At 36.4% G+C, this 19,110-nt stretch overlaps 1 protein-coding gene across 6 annotated transcripts in view; it reads left to right on the forward strand.

The window, feature by feature from the left end:
- Positions 1 to 19,110, forward strand: part of LOC150092347 (centromere protein I-like) — a 311,409-nt gene that overhangs the window by 27,830 nt on the left and 264,469 nt on the right. For all 6 annotated transcript variants that reach the window (XM_090415030.1, XM_090415031.1, XM_090415034.1 and 3 more), the window contains exon 3: positions 4,084 to 4,202. In XM_090415030.1, the coding sequence (XP_090271156.1) occupies positions 4,084 to 4,202 (119 nt within the window). The remainder of the gene's footprint in view (positions 1 to 4,083; positions 4,203 to 19,110) is intronic.

A 19,110-nucleotide genomic window follows, 5' to 3' on the forward strand; every position in this document is an offset into this window, starting at 1 on the left:
AGTAAGCTTTTACAGAAGTTACTGTTTAATGAACATATGGGGGTTTTAGACCAAAGAAATGAGCGTTATTAGAAGGGAAGGGTGCGAGGATGGTTGTCAGAAATAATGACGGGAAAGTAGAATTAGCTGTAAATAGTACTAAGGTCAATAATAACTGTGATATGGGGAATCATTGTACTCGGAATTTTAACGGTATTCAGAGTGGGCTAATTCGCACACCGTGTGATTATGGGGGGGAAGGAGTATTGCAGTTTATGTATACTAATGCTCGAAGTATTCGGAATAAGTATGATGAATTTTTATCATTACTTAGTTCTACTTGGCCAAAAATTATAGGAATTAGTGAGACTTGGTTAACTAAGAATGATTTAGTCATAGGGATTGAATGTAAGGGATATAGCATCTTTAGAAAGGATAGAGAGGATAGAATGGGGGGAGTTTTAATAATGATAGACAAAGTGTTAAAGCCAAAAATGGTAGAAGTGCTTCAAGGTGACAGGCATGTAGAGGGTAGTTCATTTGAGACTGTTTGGTGTGAGATAGAAATCAACAGGATGAAATATGTAATTGGTTGCTACTATCATCCAAGGGGTATGTAGATGGTATGCATTGGCAAATTAGTAGGATGAGTGGAGGACATGTAATTACTATGGGTGATTTTAACTATGGGGACATAGATTGGGAGAAGGAGTGGTCTCAAGGAACAAAGGAATTGGAGTTTATACAATTGTTAAGGGATAACTACCTGAGACAGCTTGTAATGGAAGAGACAAGATATTTGAGAACGTTAGATCTGTCATAGCATCAGAGAAATCAGTAAGTAATTTAGATACACTGTCTCTACTTGGGGAAAGTGATCATGTGGTTTTGACTTGGGAGATTGTATTATGTGCTTGATATTCTGTTAAGAAGGGGAATTCTGTTCAAAAGTGCTATGGCATAAGAATTTAATGTGTAGAGAGAGAGAGAGAGAGATGTTGATGGTACATGGGAGATTATCAAGGAGTATTTAATGAAAACTGTATCTGACTGTATTCCCAGAGTCAGGAGGAGGAATCAGGTAGGAGTAAGATGGATGAATAATATTATTAAGTGAGAGTTGCAGATAAAGAGAAAGTTGTGGTATAAGTATAAAGAAAAAAGGTGATGAGCATTCCCATGAGCAGTACAAGATACAGGCAAAAAGGATAACCTGCATGGTAAGGAAGGCCAAAGCTAATTATGAGAGGAAGCTAGCTGATGAGTCAAAAAAAATCCTAAGGAGTTCTTTCACTATGTGGCAAGTAAAAGGTGGAATAACTTTGAAAGGATGACTTTACAAAGTGTTGATGGTAAGGAAATTACAGAAGCTAATCAAATAGTTGAGTTGCTTAGTGATCATTTTGAAAAAGTGTACCATCTTGGTTGTGATATTGCAGTGCCGAATGTGTCATTGACTGATGAGAATCTAGTGATAGAAGAATTTAAGGTGCTTAGTATATTACAGAACCTTAATGCTAACACTGCCATTGGGTTAGATGGCATATTTGGCCCATGTTTTAAGGGAATGTGCAAGAGAATTAGCACCTCCTCTAACTTGGCTGTTTAATTTAAGCCTCAGTTCTGGTAAAGTTCCAATTGAGTGGAAGGAGGAGAAAATTATTCCACTACATAAGGGGGGGGGGGGCTCCAGGACTGAGGTAGCAAATTATAGACCAATCAGTATATCAGGAGTGGTGGTTAAGATTCTGGAGAAATTGATAAAAATTAGAATTCAGGACTTGGTGGACAGCAATATGATACTTTATAAGGGGCAACATGGTTTTGTGAAGGATAGATCTTGCCTTAGCAATTTGCTCACTTTCTATAATGAAGTAACAATGTAGTTGGATAAAGGAAATCCTTTTTCAGTGATCCTGCTGGACTTTGCAAAGGCATTTGACAAGATTCCGCATGGAACTCTGTTGCATAAATTGGAGCAAATGGGTATATGGATCCGAGGCTAGTGATTTGGATTAGAGGGTGGCTAGTGGATAGATATCAAAGAGTGGTTTATGGTGGAGCGGAGTCCAGCAGAAGGCAGGTGACTAGTGGTGTGCCTCAGGGCTCAGTGCTTGGTCCTCTGTTATTTAATTTGTACAATCAAGGATATTGGGAATATTTTGAAAGGAGATATCCACTTGTTTGCTGATGATGCAAAACTGGGAAGAGTGATAGTTAATTCAGATAGGTTGACGGTTTGGGCTAAACTAAATGGCTGCCAGTTTAATGTGGCCAAGTGTAAGGTGATGCACTTCGGAAGGAGGAGATCACATGCTGTTTACCATATTAATGGAACTGAACTGCAAGAAGTTGATGAGGCTAGGGACTTGGGAGTTATTGTGGACTGAGAACTTAAGTTTGGAGAGCATATTGCAAAGGTTTCCAAAACTTCACATCAGATTACATGGTTATTGAAGAACACACTGACAAGCAGGGATAAGGAAGTGATTGTTCCGCTTTATAAGGCATTAATAAGACCTCATTTGGACTATTGTGCACAGATCTGGTCACCTGGATTTCTTGGTGATGTGGAGAGCAGAGGGGGGGGGTTACGAAAATTGTTGCAGGCCTGTGGGATGTCTCCTATGAGGATAGATTGAAGGTCTGTGGGCTTCAAAAACTAGTTGATAGACATAGGAGTGGAGATATGATAGAGGCATATAAATTATTAAGAGGGTTTTATAGGATTGATACTGATAACTTTTTAAGACCAGTGCAGGAAGGGAGAGAATGAGGGGGTCATCCCTGGAGATTGTGTAAGAGTGTGGTTAACAAGGGTGTTAGGACTACAATTTTTGCTTGGAGGGTTGTAAACAAAACTATAATAAGTTAACCTAATATTATCAGCTAAAATATGAAAAAGTTACTTATCCTTCTGGAGCGCTAATAACCTCACTGCAAATTTGAGCACCTGTGATCCAACTAATTTAGTTTAGCCCATTTAGTTTAGCATCTGTGATCACTCTGACTTAACATGAAGAATTGCTGTGGAGTAGACATCAGAAGATGTGTGTGTTTTTCAATAGCACCTTATGGATGCGAAACTTGGAACCTAAAGAACTCTTAGAGGTGAAGCATAACTGCTTTTGCAATGTGTTGTTACAGAAGACAGTTGAGGATTTCATATATTGAAAAGTAGACAAATGGATAGGTGCTACGAAGGATCTGTAGAACTTGAAGACCCTTTTAAAATATTGACAGAAGAATGCTAAAATACTTTGGACATTGAAAGAATGGAAGGAGGACTTCTCAAAACAGCAATGGAAGGCCAAGTTCCTGAACACCATCAAAGTGGTAGTTCCTCAGTGAGATGGATGGTGTGTCTGGATTGACTGGCCTTCAGAGAGTTGAAACCTCCAGAAAAGCATACAAGACCACCTAGCAAGGACTGGTGTGTATGACACCACCGAGGAACAGATTAACCATACAACATCTGATGATATCCAGTGAATTTGTGGATGGATGGATTGATCTAAATGTTCATTTATGTGTAGATTTTTATTTGTATACATTATAACATGCAGTTCTGTTGCAACAGTTCAAGTTCTGTTAGAGTTTTATAGTGATTCATCATCAAATTCCTGCTATGTACTCTCAAGGGGTGTACAGGATATGACAGTACTACATGAAAAATTTACATAATTACTAATTTCCTATCTACAATTTTCCTCCATAGTGATTCATGTCTGGGATTAATATGAAAAATAAAATTACTTCCTGTGCATATTTTTATTGATAATTGCCATTTATCTGAAAGAGAGTGATGAAACAACTTTTTTGCATAAGAAAGATCTTCAAAACCTTTTGAAGGCTGGGTAATTTAGTTTCTTCCTTCCTTTTTCGTCCCTTGCCAGCATAATTCACTCTAACTTAAATGCAGTACCACAACTTAAACATAGTTCACATAGGTGTGAGCAAACTACATTTAAATTGTGCATGGTGTATGTGTGTTGTGGATGTTTTTACTGTTAATTAAACTTTTTCATAGACATTTTCTTAACATTGTTAATAAAATAAAGTATGGACCTGTCACCCAGTTATCACACTTTTTTTTTTTTCCAGATGTGAAAATAAAGCAGCAGTTGATTAACTGTTTAATTCCAAGATTTATTGTTCCAGAAGAAGCTGTTCTTGTTGCTGTCTCTTTGATATGTTTGCCTGAAACTTCTATCCAAATTAAGGTGAATTAATCTTTAAAATAATATTTTAAAAGTAATCAGATTTTGTTTCTTTTTAACTATAACTCACCACTAAAACAAACTAATAAAATGTCCATAAGCACAGTGCTGTTCTCAAAGAAATACATTAAGCAAACTGCTATAATTAAGTGTAAATTAATTTAGAAAGTTTTATGAATTAATCAGTTAATGAATATGAATTGTGTTTTTCTGTTATGATTTGAGTTAACTGTTTTGATATTTGTATTTTATATATATATATATGTGTGTGTGTGTGTGTGTAAACATAAAAGATATATATACCTATTTTTACAGTGATACCATGTATAAACAGAATTGTACTGGCAAATCCTTTTTTTCATCCATTTCTGCTTTCTTGATACTTTATTTATTTCCTCATGCCAGCCTGGTTGGCCAAGTGGTTAGCGTATCTGATCTCCAGCCAAAAGGTTGCGGGTTCAAATCCCAGTATGGGCATGGATGTTTGTGCTTGTCTGTGAAAATACTACTGGTGGTGGTGGTTGGCAGTAGATGGCTTTGGTGTGGTTGCAGTCAGTTGGTGGGTTGAGTGGTTGAGACAGAGTTTGTAGAGCAGGTGCCCTCCCTCGATGAGTCTTTGGACTCCCTGGAGGTGTCAAATAATAATAATAATAATAATAATGTTTCACCTTCTTTCTTGTTGCTTGCCAAGTGATTTTATAGTTTCTCCAACTGTTGTGTAGTATTGTGCAGCACTGATCAAACCTTGAAATTTTGAATATTGTATAGTCTTTCCTTTTTTTTTCTTTTTTTTATTTCTTTTGTATCTCCTTTCTGAACCTTTTTCATACTGCTGTTGCCATCACTCACATCAATATTTCATGTGTTTCTCAGTCTGCCTAATAATTATACATTTCTGCAAATTCTAATACCATTATCTCTTTTTTTTCCCTATAAACTATTCATGTTTGCCATTGTGTATATTTGCACGCGCGCGCACACACACACACACTACATGAAAATTTACAAGAAATACTTAAAGGACTCACTGTCCTCCACTGTTTTATGTCTCCCTCTCTCTCTCTCTCTCTCTCACACACACTTTATCAATACACATAATTAACTATAAAATAAACAATCTGCTATGCATACAGTTAATTAAAACACTCAGACTAGTTAGTAATTAATAAAAACACTTATGCAGTGCTAAATATTAAAAAAAAATCTTGAAAATAGCAAAAACAAACAATTTGTTGTGAATATGTTGTCGCATCCTATCATATTATATACAGTACTCTAATATTTACTACATATCTAAACTAAAGCAAACACAATTTATAAAGTAGTATCACTATTTTTTAAATAGAAATAAGCTGATCTTTTGGCTATCATATTGAAGATTTCACAAACTTCCTCAATATGCTAGCTGCTTAGCAGAAAATTTTGTATGCAGTTATGACTTGAGAGGTGAGAGTATATGTGACAGCTTTGACCTAGAGCATAGATGGCGAACCAATGGCATGTCAACGATTTACAGGTGATATCCTTTTATACGCTTATAAATTATTCAACTTTTTTTTAATTATTACAATACCTACAAATTAAATTTTGTTTTACATGAGAGCGCAGCTATGAAGATGTGCATGTGATTGGTGTGGTATTAACAAAAGATCACGCAACCCAAAGATATAGGCAACCCACAAGTGTTGAGTTGAGATGCTAATTCTCTTCAACCGAATTCTATAACATTTTAAACTGTCATAACAACATTCACTATATATTTCCTAGTTTTAACACATTCACGACAGGGTGTCGTTTATCGTTCCGATGAAACTTCTCATTACCAGCTGGCTCAACTCACACAAAGTTTCAACCCTTGGTTGAATTTTATTCTGCTTTTTGGGTTAAGCTGGCAGGTGAACTCACACACGCATTATATGTACAGTGACCATATTTTTTTAGAGAAAATAAAGGACAAATCATAAATTTTTTCATAATAAATAAAAAAAAAAAAAAGGTGGCGTTTATTTGTTTCACTTAAACTAAAAAGCTTTATAACGTTTATTGTAAAATATAAGCATATATACGTAGCATTTTAAACAATCATTATTACTTAAAAAAATTTAATTTTGATACTTTACAAAATAATGAACTTTTCTAATAAATCAGGTTTGTGTTTTAAAAATTCATATAACTGTATACAGTTATTGTCAAAGTTGCATTTTGGTATAAATGCATGCTTTTAATGTTTCAATTTTTAATTGAGATTTTTTCACTGGTCCACATATTTTTTTCACTAATGAAAATACTTGTTCAGTAGGGGGGCATTAGATCCAAACAGGCATAAGCAAAATTCAACGATTTTTAAAATGTTTTTAAGAGATACATGTTTATCTGAGAAATATTTAAAACATTCAACCTTACTACGACCTTACTTACAAGAAGGTGGTAAGATATTCTCGAGGTTGTTGAAGAAGCTTAGAAATGGAGGAAAGAATGCTGTAAAAGGAGTTAGAGATGATAAAGGTGACATGAAAACTGGAGAAAAAGATATCCTTGAAGTATGGAGTAATTAATTCGAAAAATTGCTAAATGAAACAAGCAGTGATAGCACAGTGGTAAAAAACACTCAACAGGCATACAGTCAGGAATACATATCCATACTTGAAGTAGAAAAAGCCATCAAAGGCGCTTGAAATGTGGAAAGGCAGCAGGAGTAGATGATATTCGATCAGAAATGCTGAAGTATGGTGGTATAAAAGTCTTACAGTGGTTGCACTGCATAGTTCAGAAAGCCTGGACAGAGGGACGAATTCCCGATGATTGGAGTAGAGTTCTAATAGTGCCCATATATAAAAAGGGAAATAAAACTGAATGCGAGAATTACAGAGGTATTTCCCTACCGAGTGTTCCTTTTAAGATTTATGCAAGTAATATGTGTCAAGGGAAGCTTGGTGAAGATAAGTTGGATTCAGGCCAAATAGAGGTTGTCAGGATCAGATCTTCACTTTACGACAAATAGTTGAGAAAGCATGGGAATATAACAAAGATCTGTATTTAAGTTTTATCAATCTGGAAAAGGCATATGACAAGGTGCCAAGAGAGAAGCTATTCAATACGCTACAGTTATATGGTGTCAATGGGGCATTATATCAAGCAATACTTAGTCTGTATTTCAGTTGTAAGTAGGCAGTTAGAATTGAAGGATGTACAGGAAGATGGTTTAATGTTAAATTGGGTGTGAGACAAGGATGTACATTATCCCCTCTGTTATTCATTATCTATATGGATCACATTATGAAGGAAAGTGGTATCAAACATGATATCAGAATCGGAGATGCTAATGTCAGCTCTTTGCTTTATGCAGACGATGTTTTACTTCTGAATAAATCCGCTACAAGTTTTTGAAAGATTCCCTGACTAAATTGAATAACTGTTGTAATAGATATGGTATGAAGGTCAGCATTAAAAAGACAAAGACAATGAAAATAGGTAGAATTGTTGAAAATGTCAACTGTGTTGTGAATGGGGAACCTGTGGAACAAGTGAAACATTTCAGCTACTTAGGCACGATTTTTACTGAAGATGGTAAATTAAATATGGAAATAGACAACAGAATCAACAAAGCTTGTATGGTAGGAAGTCAATTGAATAAATTTATATGGAATAAGAGAGAAATTAGTCGGAACACTAAATTAGCTGTATACAAGACAGTGTTCAAACCAGTTTTAACTTATGGATCTGAGAGCTGGGTCAGAAGTAAAACACTTGAACAAAGACTAGAGACCGCAGTTATGAGAGTCCTGAGAAAGATTAGAGGCATGAACAGATGGAATCAATGGCTATATCATATTAAAAACGAGGATATTAGGAAAGAACTTGACATTGTTAGTATCCAGGAATGCGTCAGCAGAGTTATGGTCACTTAAACAGAATGGGCAAGGAAAGATTAGCAAAACAAGTGTTCTCTGCCAGGTTGCTAGGAAAACGACTCAGAGGAAGACCATGGTATAGGTGGATTGATACGTTACAATGTGCCTTAGATGATAGAAATATAAGATCTGATAATGATAATATTGGAGTCTTGACAAATAATAGACTGATTTGGAGGAAAATTGTAGATAGGAAGTTAGTAATGATGTAAATTTTTCATGTAGTACTATCATATCCTGTACACTCTCCTTGAGGGTACATGTGAGGAATGTGAACAGTGAAAAGATCACCATTCTTCGATCTTTTCACTGTTCATAACTTTTAATACATGAAACTTCATCAAATAGTTCGCCGTCATTTATATTTAAGTTCCAGTGACTGGAAATGAACAAAACACTTTCCTCGATCTTTGCCCGCAGAGGGATTTCTCGTAGTAGGACCCATTCAAATACTTCCATTTCCATGAAACAGCTGTCCCAGTTATTTAAATAATCAATGGAAGTTTTGTAAAATTTATGAATTGCATATTTAAATATGTTGGCATCAATATTTAATTTACTATTTCAGTTCACAAAATAAAGGACAAAATGGCCATTTTAGAAAAAATAAATTAATCTAAAGGACAGCAGTGAAATAAAGGACTGTCTTCTTAAATAAAGGACGTATGGTGAACGTAATTATATGGCATGTTTCAATTCATGGTAGAATTTTATTTAAAGTTAGTCTTTGTGATTTGTCGTAATGACATTGAGAATTTCAAATGCAATAAAACAAACTCTTATTTCATGTACATGAAAAATTGGACGATAGTTTTTAGTTAGATACTGTATTTCAGTGCAACATATGGTTGTACTGAACACAGTTGTTGACTTGAGTCTGTATAGCACAGTTTCTGTGGGAGGGGACAATAATAGTGCAATTAGAGATAACTGGAATAAAAATGGTGCTAACTTATGAATCACTATTTGTTAAGAAATATATTACACAGACTGCAAAAGCCTCTGTACCTTATTCAAGGATACAATAAAACTTGTTTTATTGTATCCCTGAATTGAATCCCTGCACTTGTTTTTCTTGCATCTGCAGTATAATGGCTTTGGGGAGGGCATGTTTTTAACCAAGGGGTGAGTGAGTTACTATGGCCTCGACGTGAACATGTTTAAACATTTTTCGTGTGCGAGGTAATATGCAAAACTTTTTGATGTCTTTTTTCGTAAAGTAAAATCAGGGGTGGGAGTTGTACGCGAGGGCAAGTTATATTCGAGTAAATACAGTTCTTATCATAAAAGAAGAAAGCTATTCTAATAATTTAAGATTTTGGTAACGCCATCTGGACTTCAGTGCATAGAGATTGTTACTTGGGTTCTGAGCAGATGTGACAGTTGACATTGCAGAGCAGTGGTAACCAATATGATGATTGCCTTATGGAATTGCACATATGAGGACAGATTGAGGAAATGTAGTGTTCATAATTTGGGCAGTAGACAAAAGGAGAGAAAGTATGATATAAACATCCAAGTTAGAGATCACAATATAGACACAAGTGAGATTTTGCACCTTATGTATGGGATGTAGTTTGGGATCATTCCTGGAAGCTGACTAAGGATGTAGTGCATATGCAGAAAATGTGCTACCATTAGGTATTATTAATGTGTCTTTGGAAAATGTATTTAGTGAGATCTGATAGGGGTACTTAAGGGTCAAAGCTGTTTAACTGAGAGGAGACCTCCACATAGTCTTTAAAAGGAATGCGGAGAACCGACCAGAGCTTCTCACTTCTCACCTAATGAATGCGGAGAACCGACCAGAGCTTCTCACCTAATGTCTAATCCTCACCTTCTCATTGTACATCATGTTAGGTATCTATCTGGATACTGAACGAACGAGGATGGGCTGGCAATTTCGGATTTAGCCGACCAAATTGTATTCTTATTGGCTTAAACCAAAATATAGAATGATAGTACAACATGACAGAATTTCATGCCTGCTGGGGCATCTCGGTTAAACAAGGCCCCCGTCGTTTTCACCAGGGAACCAGGGCAAACAGCGAAAAGTCAGCTACTGGAACAAACCCTAAAACACACCCCAACTCAATATCACCAGAGTTCAAGATCGGTACTTTCACATAAGAAGCCTGAATGGCAAAGAAATGGAGCTAGGTGAGGAATTGGATAAGTACTGGATCAATATAATAGAGGTGACTGAAGCAAAAATGTAAAAACTGGTGAGATCTTTCTATATTCAAGTAATGACAATCAAGGAAAAGGAGTAGCCATAGTATTCAACATTAAACACAAGGCTAATCTTCTTGAATGGCAGGCAATATCAAATATAGTGATGTGGGCATATATCAGAATGGGGAACTGTACAATGAGACTTATTTGTGCCTATGGTCCCACAGATGGTTCTGCTAAGATAGAAGTGGAGGAATTTTTTGAGGCTTTAGGGAAAGCACCTGACAGAATGAAAAATGAAAAGTTGTCCTTGTAGGAAATGATTGTCAGACATACAAAAATATTTTGGGAAAATTTGGAGAAAAGATCAAAGCTAATAATAATGGCAAATATCTATTGGATTTCTGCTCAGGACATAGATTGGTTATTACTAACACTGTGTTCCAACATAAAAATGCACAAATTCACATGGAGAGAGAGAAGAGGCAAGGAATAAGAACAGTCTCATTGACTATGTTATAGTTGAGAGTGATGTTTTCTCACAGGTGCAGGACAGTAGAGTGTACAGAGGATTTGAAATTCGAAGTGATCACCATTTAGTCTTGAGCAGGATAAAGTTGAATTTCATATTGAAAAGAACATCTAAGAAAGTTTTAAAGTGAATAAAAGTTGAGTAGCTCTCAGATGTGAACTGTAGACTGAAATATACAAATATTATTCAAGAAAAAATGAAAGAGTTTGAGAACAGGAACCAAACCTTGAAGATGGCAGGCTCTGAAGAAAGCATTGATTGATTCAGCCAGAATCAATAAGTCAGCTTGTGCTCTTAGAGAATACAGAGACAAATGTAAGAAAGCTAAAACACTGTTTAAAACTAGTTAAACAAAAGTCATGGGAAGACTTTGGTAAGAATATAGAAAATAAATAAATATCAAGAAGATGGCAAGATGTTTTGGAGGCTGTTGAAGATGCTCAGAAATGGAGGAAACAGTGCTGTAAAAGGGGTTAGAGATTATAGAGGTGATATGAAAACTGGAGAAAAAGATTAATTAATAAAGAAATACGTAAAAATCCCAGTGATATCTTTAATTAGTAAAAGGACAAATATTTCGTACTAAAATTAATAGTACACTTTCAGTGTCTGTTACAGTAATAGGAATATAATACAAGCAAAACGTTCGGTGGATCACCTATTAAAATACAATTGTTACCACATGCTAGGAAATAACAGAAATTAACAAATTTAATCTATTAAGATAAATGGTTTTTTTACATAAGATAAAAGCCTCCCAGATCTTTGAGATAGACATACAGTCATTTCTATTTAAATTCGGTCAGTGTAAGATAGTTTCACAACTTTCTTTGAATAAGCATTCATATTTGAATCTCCATCTATAGTGGAGAACAGCTTTATCCCACTGGACACTATGAGTATAGTCAATACTGTGCTGCAGCAGACCAGACTTCAGAGGTTTGTTATAATCAATATTGATGTTCTTTTTTCCAAAGAACGGCCAGTTTGTCCAAATTAAGAGACCTCGCATTCTCAAGCTATTTGGTAAACACCAACCAAAGATAGAGAAGACAGTTTATCTTTTGTAGAAGGTAATAAATCTTACACCGACTGAATTTAAATAGAAATGACTGTATGTCTCTCTCAAAGATCTGGGAGACTTTTATCTTATGTAAAAAACCATTTATCTTCATAGATTAAATTTGTTAATTTCTGTTATTTCCTAGCATGTGGTAACAATTGTATTTTAATAGGTGATCCACTGAACGTTTTGCTTGTATTCCATTCCTATTACTGTAACAGAGACTGAAGGTGTATTTACTATTAATTTTAGTACGAAATATTTGTCCTTTTACTAATTAAAGATATCACTGTGGTTTTTACATGTTTCTTTATTAATTAATTTACTATGCCACAGGTTCCTCTTAAAATCAAAATGAGAAAAAGATATTCTTGAAGTTTGGAGTGATTACTTGGAAAAATTGCTAAATGAAACTAGCAGTGGTAACAGCACAATGATAAACACTGACCAGACATGCAATCAGGAATACATATCCATACTTGAAGTAGAAAAAGCCATCAGAAGTCTGAAATGGGGAAAGACAGCTGGAATAGATGATATTCGACCAGAAATGCTCAAGTATGGTAAAAAAGTTATACAGTGGCTGCACTGCATAGTTCAGAGAGACGAATTCCAGATGATTGGAGTAGAGCTCATAGTACCCGTATACAAAAAGGGAAATAAAACTGAATGTGAGAATTACAGAGGTATTTCCCTACCAAGTGTTCCTGGTAAGATTTTTCCAGTATACTTGAGAAACGGTTGAGAAGGATTGTGGAAGAGAACTGAATAAATTTATATGGAATAAGAGAGAAATTAGTCAAAACACTAGATTAGCTGTATACAAACCAGTTTTAACTTATGGATATGAGAGCTGGGTTAGAAGTATTGGGGTTGTTGCAAATGAAATGGCCGTTGAATGACTGTCAGGTTTCTACTGGTTGCCGAAGAAAGCAAGCGCTGAGATATATGCAAATTTTTTGTCATGTGACAGCGTCACAAGTGGGTGATGCAATTGTAGTATTTGTTAAACGTTCAACGAGCATTGAATACTACAGACATTAAGTCAGTCATGGAACCCAGTCAATTAAGGTTGCTATACCTTTACGAGTTCAAATTGGGAAATTCTGCAGCAGCTGCAGTAAAAAACATCAATAAAGCATTCGGTGGAGGAACAACTAATGAGAGATCCACTCGCTGTTGGTTTGCAAAATTTCGCTCGGGAGATTTGAGGCTACAAAACGAACCCCGTGGTCATCGTCCTTCCTCCATTGATTCGAATGAATTAAAGGATTTAATCGAATCAGATCCACGACAAACTCTACGAGAGATCACCCAGACACTAAATGTACACTTCTCAACTGTTTCACAGCACTTGGCAATAATAGGAAAAGTAAGGAAGCTCGACAAGTGGGTGCCTCACGAACTCGCTGATGAAAACTTTCTTCTTTACTTCTCTCTTAAGAAGTAAAGAAGAAAGGTTCCTGCAACGAATTGTGACTGTGGATGAGAAGTGGATATTCTACGACAATCGTACACGTTCGTCACAGTGGTTGGGAGTGAAAGACGCTCCAGGAATGACTACAAATGCACCTCTGCATCCAATGAAGATGTTTACTGTATGGTGGTCTTCTGCTGGTGTTATTCACTACTCATTCCTTCCACAAGGTGAAACGATAAATGCAGCTCAGTATTGTACAGATATGTGACAAATACATGACAAATTGTGTCTTAAACAACCAGCACTTGTGAATAGACATGGAGTCCTATTGCTTCAGGATAACGCCCGACCACATACGGCAGTGTCAACCATACAGCAAATCAACAATTTGGGTTACAAAATTGCCTTATCCTCCATACTCTCCTGACATTTCCCAACAGATTACCATTTTTTCTGGCACTTGAGCCATTTTTTTGTCCAAGAAATGCTTTGTCAGCGATGCATCAATTTATTGGGCATTGGAAGACTTCATCACTTCCAAAGATACTGATTTTTACAAATGTGGTATAAATGATCTTGCCACATGTTGGCAACAATGCATTGATGCTGCTGGAGATTACTTTGATTAAACAGGTATTCTTCTTTTTATTCTCTTCTTTTTCAGTCATCCTTAAAATCTGCCATTTCATTTGCAACAACCCAATAAAACCTTTGACCAAAGACTAGTGACTACAGATATGAGAGTCCTGAGAAAGAATAGGGGCATGAACAGATGGCATCAATGGCAATATCATACTAATAATGAGAATATTAGGAAAAAACTTGACATTGTTAGCATAGCTAATCTCAGGTGGTATGGTAACTTAAACAGAATCGGAGAGGAAAGATTAGCAAAACAAGTGTTCTCTGCCAGGTTGGCAGAAAAAAAGACCCATAGGAAAACCATAAGTGGATTGATACGGTAAAAATTGCCTTAGAAGATAGAAATATAAGATCTGACAATGTTGGAACTTTGACAGTTAATAGATTGATTTGGAGGAAAATTGTAAATAGGAAGTTAGTTATGATGTAAATTTTTTATGTAGTATTATCATGTACACCCCCTTGAGTGTAAAAGTCAGGAATTTGATGATGATGATGTGAGATTTTGCAGCTTTTGTATGGGGTGTAGTTTGGGATCATTCCTGGAAGCTGACTAAGGATGTGGTGCATATGCAGAAAATGAGCTACCAGTAGGTATTACGAATACGTGTTTGGAAAATGTATGAACTACATTTTTTGCCTGTATATGAAAAAAATTTTGATGATTACAGCCAAATCTGTACAAAAATTTATTGCCAGCATACTATTAAATTATATTACATAAAAATCCAGGTGGTGACATTGCAGAAACGAATAAACCAGTAGATTATACGGGAATTGTGGTTAATGAAGTGGAGGTGAGTAGTCTATTGCATAACCTCAATGTCAATACATCTGTGGGATTGGATGGTATACCAGCTCGTGTTGTACGAGAAGCAGCTAAAGAATTGTCAGTACCCTTGACCATTTTGTTTAATTTGAGTCTCGGGTCTGGGTTAGTCCCGAGCGGGTGGAAAGAGGGGAAAATAGTTCCACTGCATAAAGGTGGTTCCAAGACTGCTGTTGTAAATTACCGACCGATTAGCATATCAGGAATCATTGTCAAGGTCTTAGAGAAATTAGTCAAGAAAAGAATACAGGATTGGATAGATGAAAATAGGATATTGTATGGGGGACGACATGGTTTTGTGAAGGGTAGATCATGCCTCAGTAACTTGCTCACGTTTTATAACACAGTGACGGCTGAACTGGATAGGGGTAATGGGTTTACAGTGATACTACTGGACCTTGCCAAGGCCTTTGATAGGATACCACATGGAACCCTAATCAGTAAACTGGAGCAGATGGGTATAGATATAGGGTTGGTGAGATGGATAAGAGGGTGGTTGAAGGAGAGATATCAAAGAGTGGTTTATTCAGGAGTGGAGTCTAAAAGACGTCTTGTGACTAGTGGAGTGCCACAGGGCTCTGTTCTTGGACCACTGCTTTTCAATTTGTTCATCAATGATATTGGAAAGGATCTGAGAGGAAGTGTTCACTTGTTTGCTGATGATGCAAAGTTGGGTAGAGCAATTGTGAGTGCACAAGATGTCAAAATTTTACAGGATGATTTGGATAGTTTGGAGGACTGGGCTAGGAAAAATGGATGTCAATTTAATGTGGCAAAGTGTAAGGTTATGCACTTTGGGGTGAAAAGAATAGCAGCAGTATATCGCATTGGTGGAATCATACTCCAGGAGATTGATGAGGCCAGGGATTTGGGAGTGTTAGTTCCACTGCATAAAGGTGGTTCCAAGACTGCTGTTGTAAATTACCGACCGATTAGCATATCAGGAATCATTGTCAAGGTCTTAGAGAAATTAGTCAAGAAAAGAATACAGGATTGGATAGATGAAAATAGGATATTGTATGGGGGACGACATGGTTTTGTGAAGGGTAGATCATGCCTCAGTAACTTGCTCACGTTTTATAACACAGTGACGGCTGAACTGGATAGGGGTAATGGGTTTACAGTGATACTACTGGACCTTGCCAAGGCCTTTGATAGGATACCACATGGAACCCTAATCAGTAAACTGGAGCAGATGGGTATAGATATAGGGTTGGTGAGATGGATAAGAGGGTGGTTGAAGGAGAGATATCAAAGAGTGGTTTATTCAGGAGTGGAGTCTAAAAGACGTCTTGTGACTAGTGGAGTGCCACAGGGCTCTGTTCTTGGACCACTGCTTTTCAATTTGTTCATCAATGATATTGGAAAGGATCTGAGAGGAAGTGTTCACTTGTTTGCTGATGATGCAAAGTTGGGTAGAGCAATTGTGAGTGCACAAGATGTCAAAATTTTACAGGATGATTTGGATAGTTTGGAGGACTGGGCTAGGAAAAATGGATGTCAATTTAATGTGGCAAAGTGTAAGGTTATGCACTTTGGGGTGAAAAGAATAGCAGCAGTATATCGCATTGGTGGAATCATACTCCAGGAGATTGATGAGGCCAGGGATTTGGGAGTGTTAGTTCCACTGCATAAAGGTGGTTCCAAGACTGCTGTTGTAAATTACCGACCGATTAGCATATCAGGAATCATTGTCAAGGTCTTAGAGAAATTAGTCAAGAAAAGAATACAGGATTGGATAGATGAAAATAGGATATTGTATGGGGGACGACATGGTTTTGTGAAGGGTAGATCATGCCTCAGTAACTTGCTCACGTTTTATAACACAGTGACGGCTGAACTGGATAGGGGTAATGGGTTTACAGTGATACTACTGGACCTTGCCAAGGCCTTTGATAGGATACCACATGGAACCCTAATCAGTAAACTGGAGCAGATGGGTATAGATATAGGGTTGGTGAGATGGATAAGAGGGTGGTTGAAGGAGAGATATCAAAGAGTGGTTTATTCAGGAGTGGAGTCTAAAAGACGTCTTGTGACTAGTGGAGTGCCACAGGGCTCTGTTCTTGGACCACTGCTTTTCAATTTGTTCATCAATGATATTGGAAAGGATCTGAGAGGAAGTGTTCACTTGTTTGCTGATGATGCAAAGTTGGGTAGAGCAATTGTGAGTGCACAAGATGTCAAAATTTTACAGGATGATTTGGATAGTTTGGAGGACTGGGCTAGGAAAAATGGATGTCAATTTAATGTGGCAAAGTGTAAGGTTATGCACTTTGGGGTGAAAAGAATAGCAGCAGTATATCGCATTGGTGGAATCATACTCCAGGAGATTGATGAGGCCAGGGATTTGGGAGTGTTGGTGGATAGGGAGTTGAAGTTTAGGGGGCACATTGCAAAAGTGACTAAAACAGCTCACCAAATCACTTGGCTTCTGAAAAATACTTTAACATGCAGAGACGAACAAGTTGTTGTTCCTCTGTATCGAGCCTTGATAAGACCCCATCTGGACTTCTGTGCCCAGCTATGGGCACCAGGGTTTCTTCGTGATGGGGAGGAAGTGGAGAGGGTCCAGAGACGAGTGACCAAGATGATAGCAGGTCTGTGGAATGAACCTTATGAGAATAGGTTGAAGATTTGTGGGTTGCAGAAATTGGACAATAGGCGAAGGAGGGGTGATATGATTGAGACATTCAAATTACTGAAAGGTTTTTATGAGATTGATCCAGAAGATATTTTTGAAAATATGACTAGTGGTGGGAGGACTAGGGGCCATGCATGGAAGCTGGGCAAGAGCGTGGTTGACAAGGGTGTTAGAGCTAGGTTCTTTACTTGGAGAGTGGTAAATGGGTGGAATAAGCTTCCAGAGTCTGTTGTGGGTGCTACGATCGTGAATGAGTTCAAGGCAAGGTATGATAGATACTGTGTGAATGTTGAATAGTTGTTCTTGACATGATGTTAGGGCCTCCCTCGATGAGTCTGTCGACTCCTTGGAGTTTCCCAGAACAATAATAATAATTAGTGAGATCTGATAGTCTGAAGCTGGTGTTCAAAAGCTAAGAATGAACTACATTTTTTGCCTGTATATGAAAAAAATTTTGATTATTACAGCCAAATCTGTACAAAAATTTATTGCCAGCATACTATTAAATTATATTACATAAAAAATGTGTTTCGTACAAATTTCAGTTTTTTTTGCGTTATAAGATGCGGTGTTGTGTTGGATGCATCATATTTTTCATGTCGAATTTTTTGGGGAAAAATTCTTCACAGTTTAAGATGCATAAAATATTATTCTTAAAAATCATCAAATCATTAAAAAATCTAACATAATATATATATATATATATATATATATATATATATAAACAAAATAATTTTTATTAATTTCATTAATCTTCTTTTTTTCATCTTCACTCTCAAAATTTTCTGAACATGATTCTTCATCAGAAGCTGAGTCATTGCTGGGTTGAAAAAAAGTCATCCTGCATACCTTCAAGAGAATTACTAATGCCACAGTTTTGAAAAGATGTTATAATAATTTCGGGTTTCATTTCATTTCATGAACTCTTTACCCATTCACACACCTGCAAAATTGTGACCTTCTTTCTCCTGCCTGTAGATGTTTCCTCAAAATTTGGGGAAACTTGTTTTCTAGCATAATATTATTTTCGAATTCGTCTAGCATTTTTTGTGATATTTTCGTTTTTGCACACATGCATAAATCATTTCTTTTCATAAATCTAAATCACCATGATGGTGACCCGGTAAAATCGATATTACTTAATTTTGCTAGTAATTTTGCTTGTTGAATAATCATTTTTGTAGTATGCAGCAACCCAATCTTCTTTGATCCATTATCCAAGTTTTTAATTCATTTTCAATTTCTGGCCATTTTGCTGGTTTTTCTGCGGAGATTGCGTTTTTTAGAATTTGCTTTTATTAATTGCTGCTCTTGTTTCCTCCAAGTTTGTACCACTTTTTTCTGTAGGGATGCCCAAAGTGCTACTCTGCTGCCCTATTGCCATTTTTTTTTTTGCATACTCAGTCACACTATGCTTAAACTCAATTGTATAGCTATGTCTGTGCTTTGTAGAATCCATGGGTTATAAAAAAAAAATTTAAATATAATAATGTATTGATTACCAGTTTAAATGTGTTACTGTTAATGATCATGCAACTATTCAAACTGATCACATATTATTGACAAGCGATGATGCACCGTAACTGCACGTACATGAAAAAAACACCTTTGTACTGTAATTTTTCAGTACAAAAAAAGTGTCTTATGATGCAAAAAATAGGTAAATTGCAATACATTTTTGGCAAAAGTTACAAA

The sequence above is a fragment of the Typopeltis vanoorti genome, chromosome 26 (genome assembly GCF_054136105.1).
Source record: "Typopeltis vanoorti isolate ZY-2024b chromosome 26, IOZ_Tvanoo_1.0, whole genome shotgun sequence".
Classification (NCBI taxonomy): Eukaryota; Metazoa; Arthropoda; class Arachnida; order Uropygi; family Thelyphonidae; genus Typopeltis; species Typopeltis vanoorti.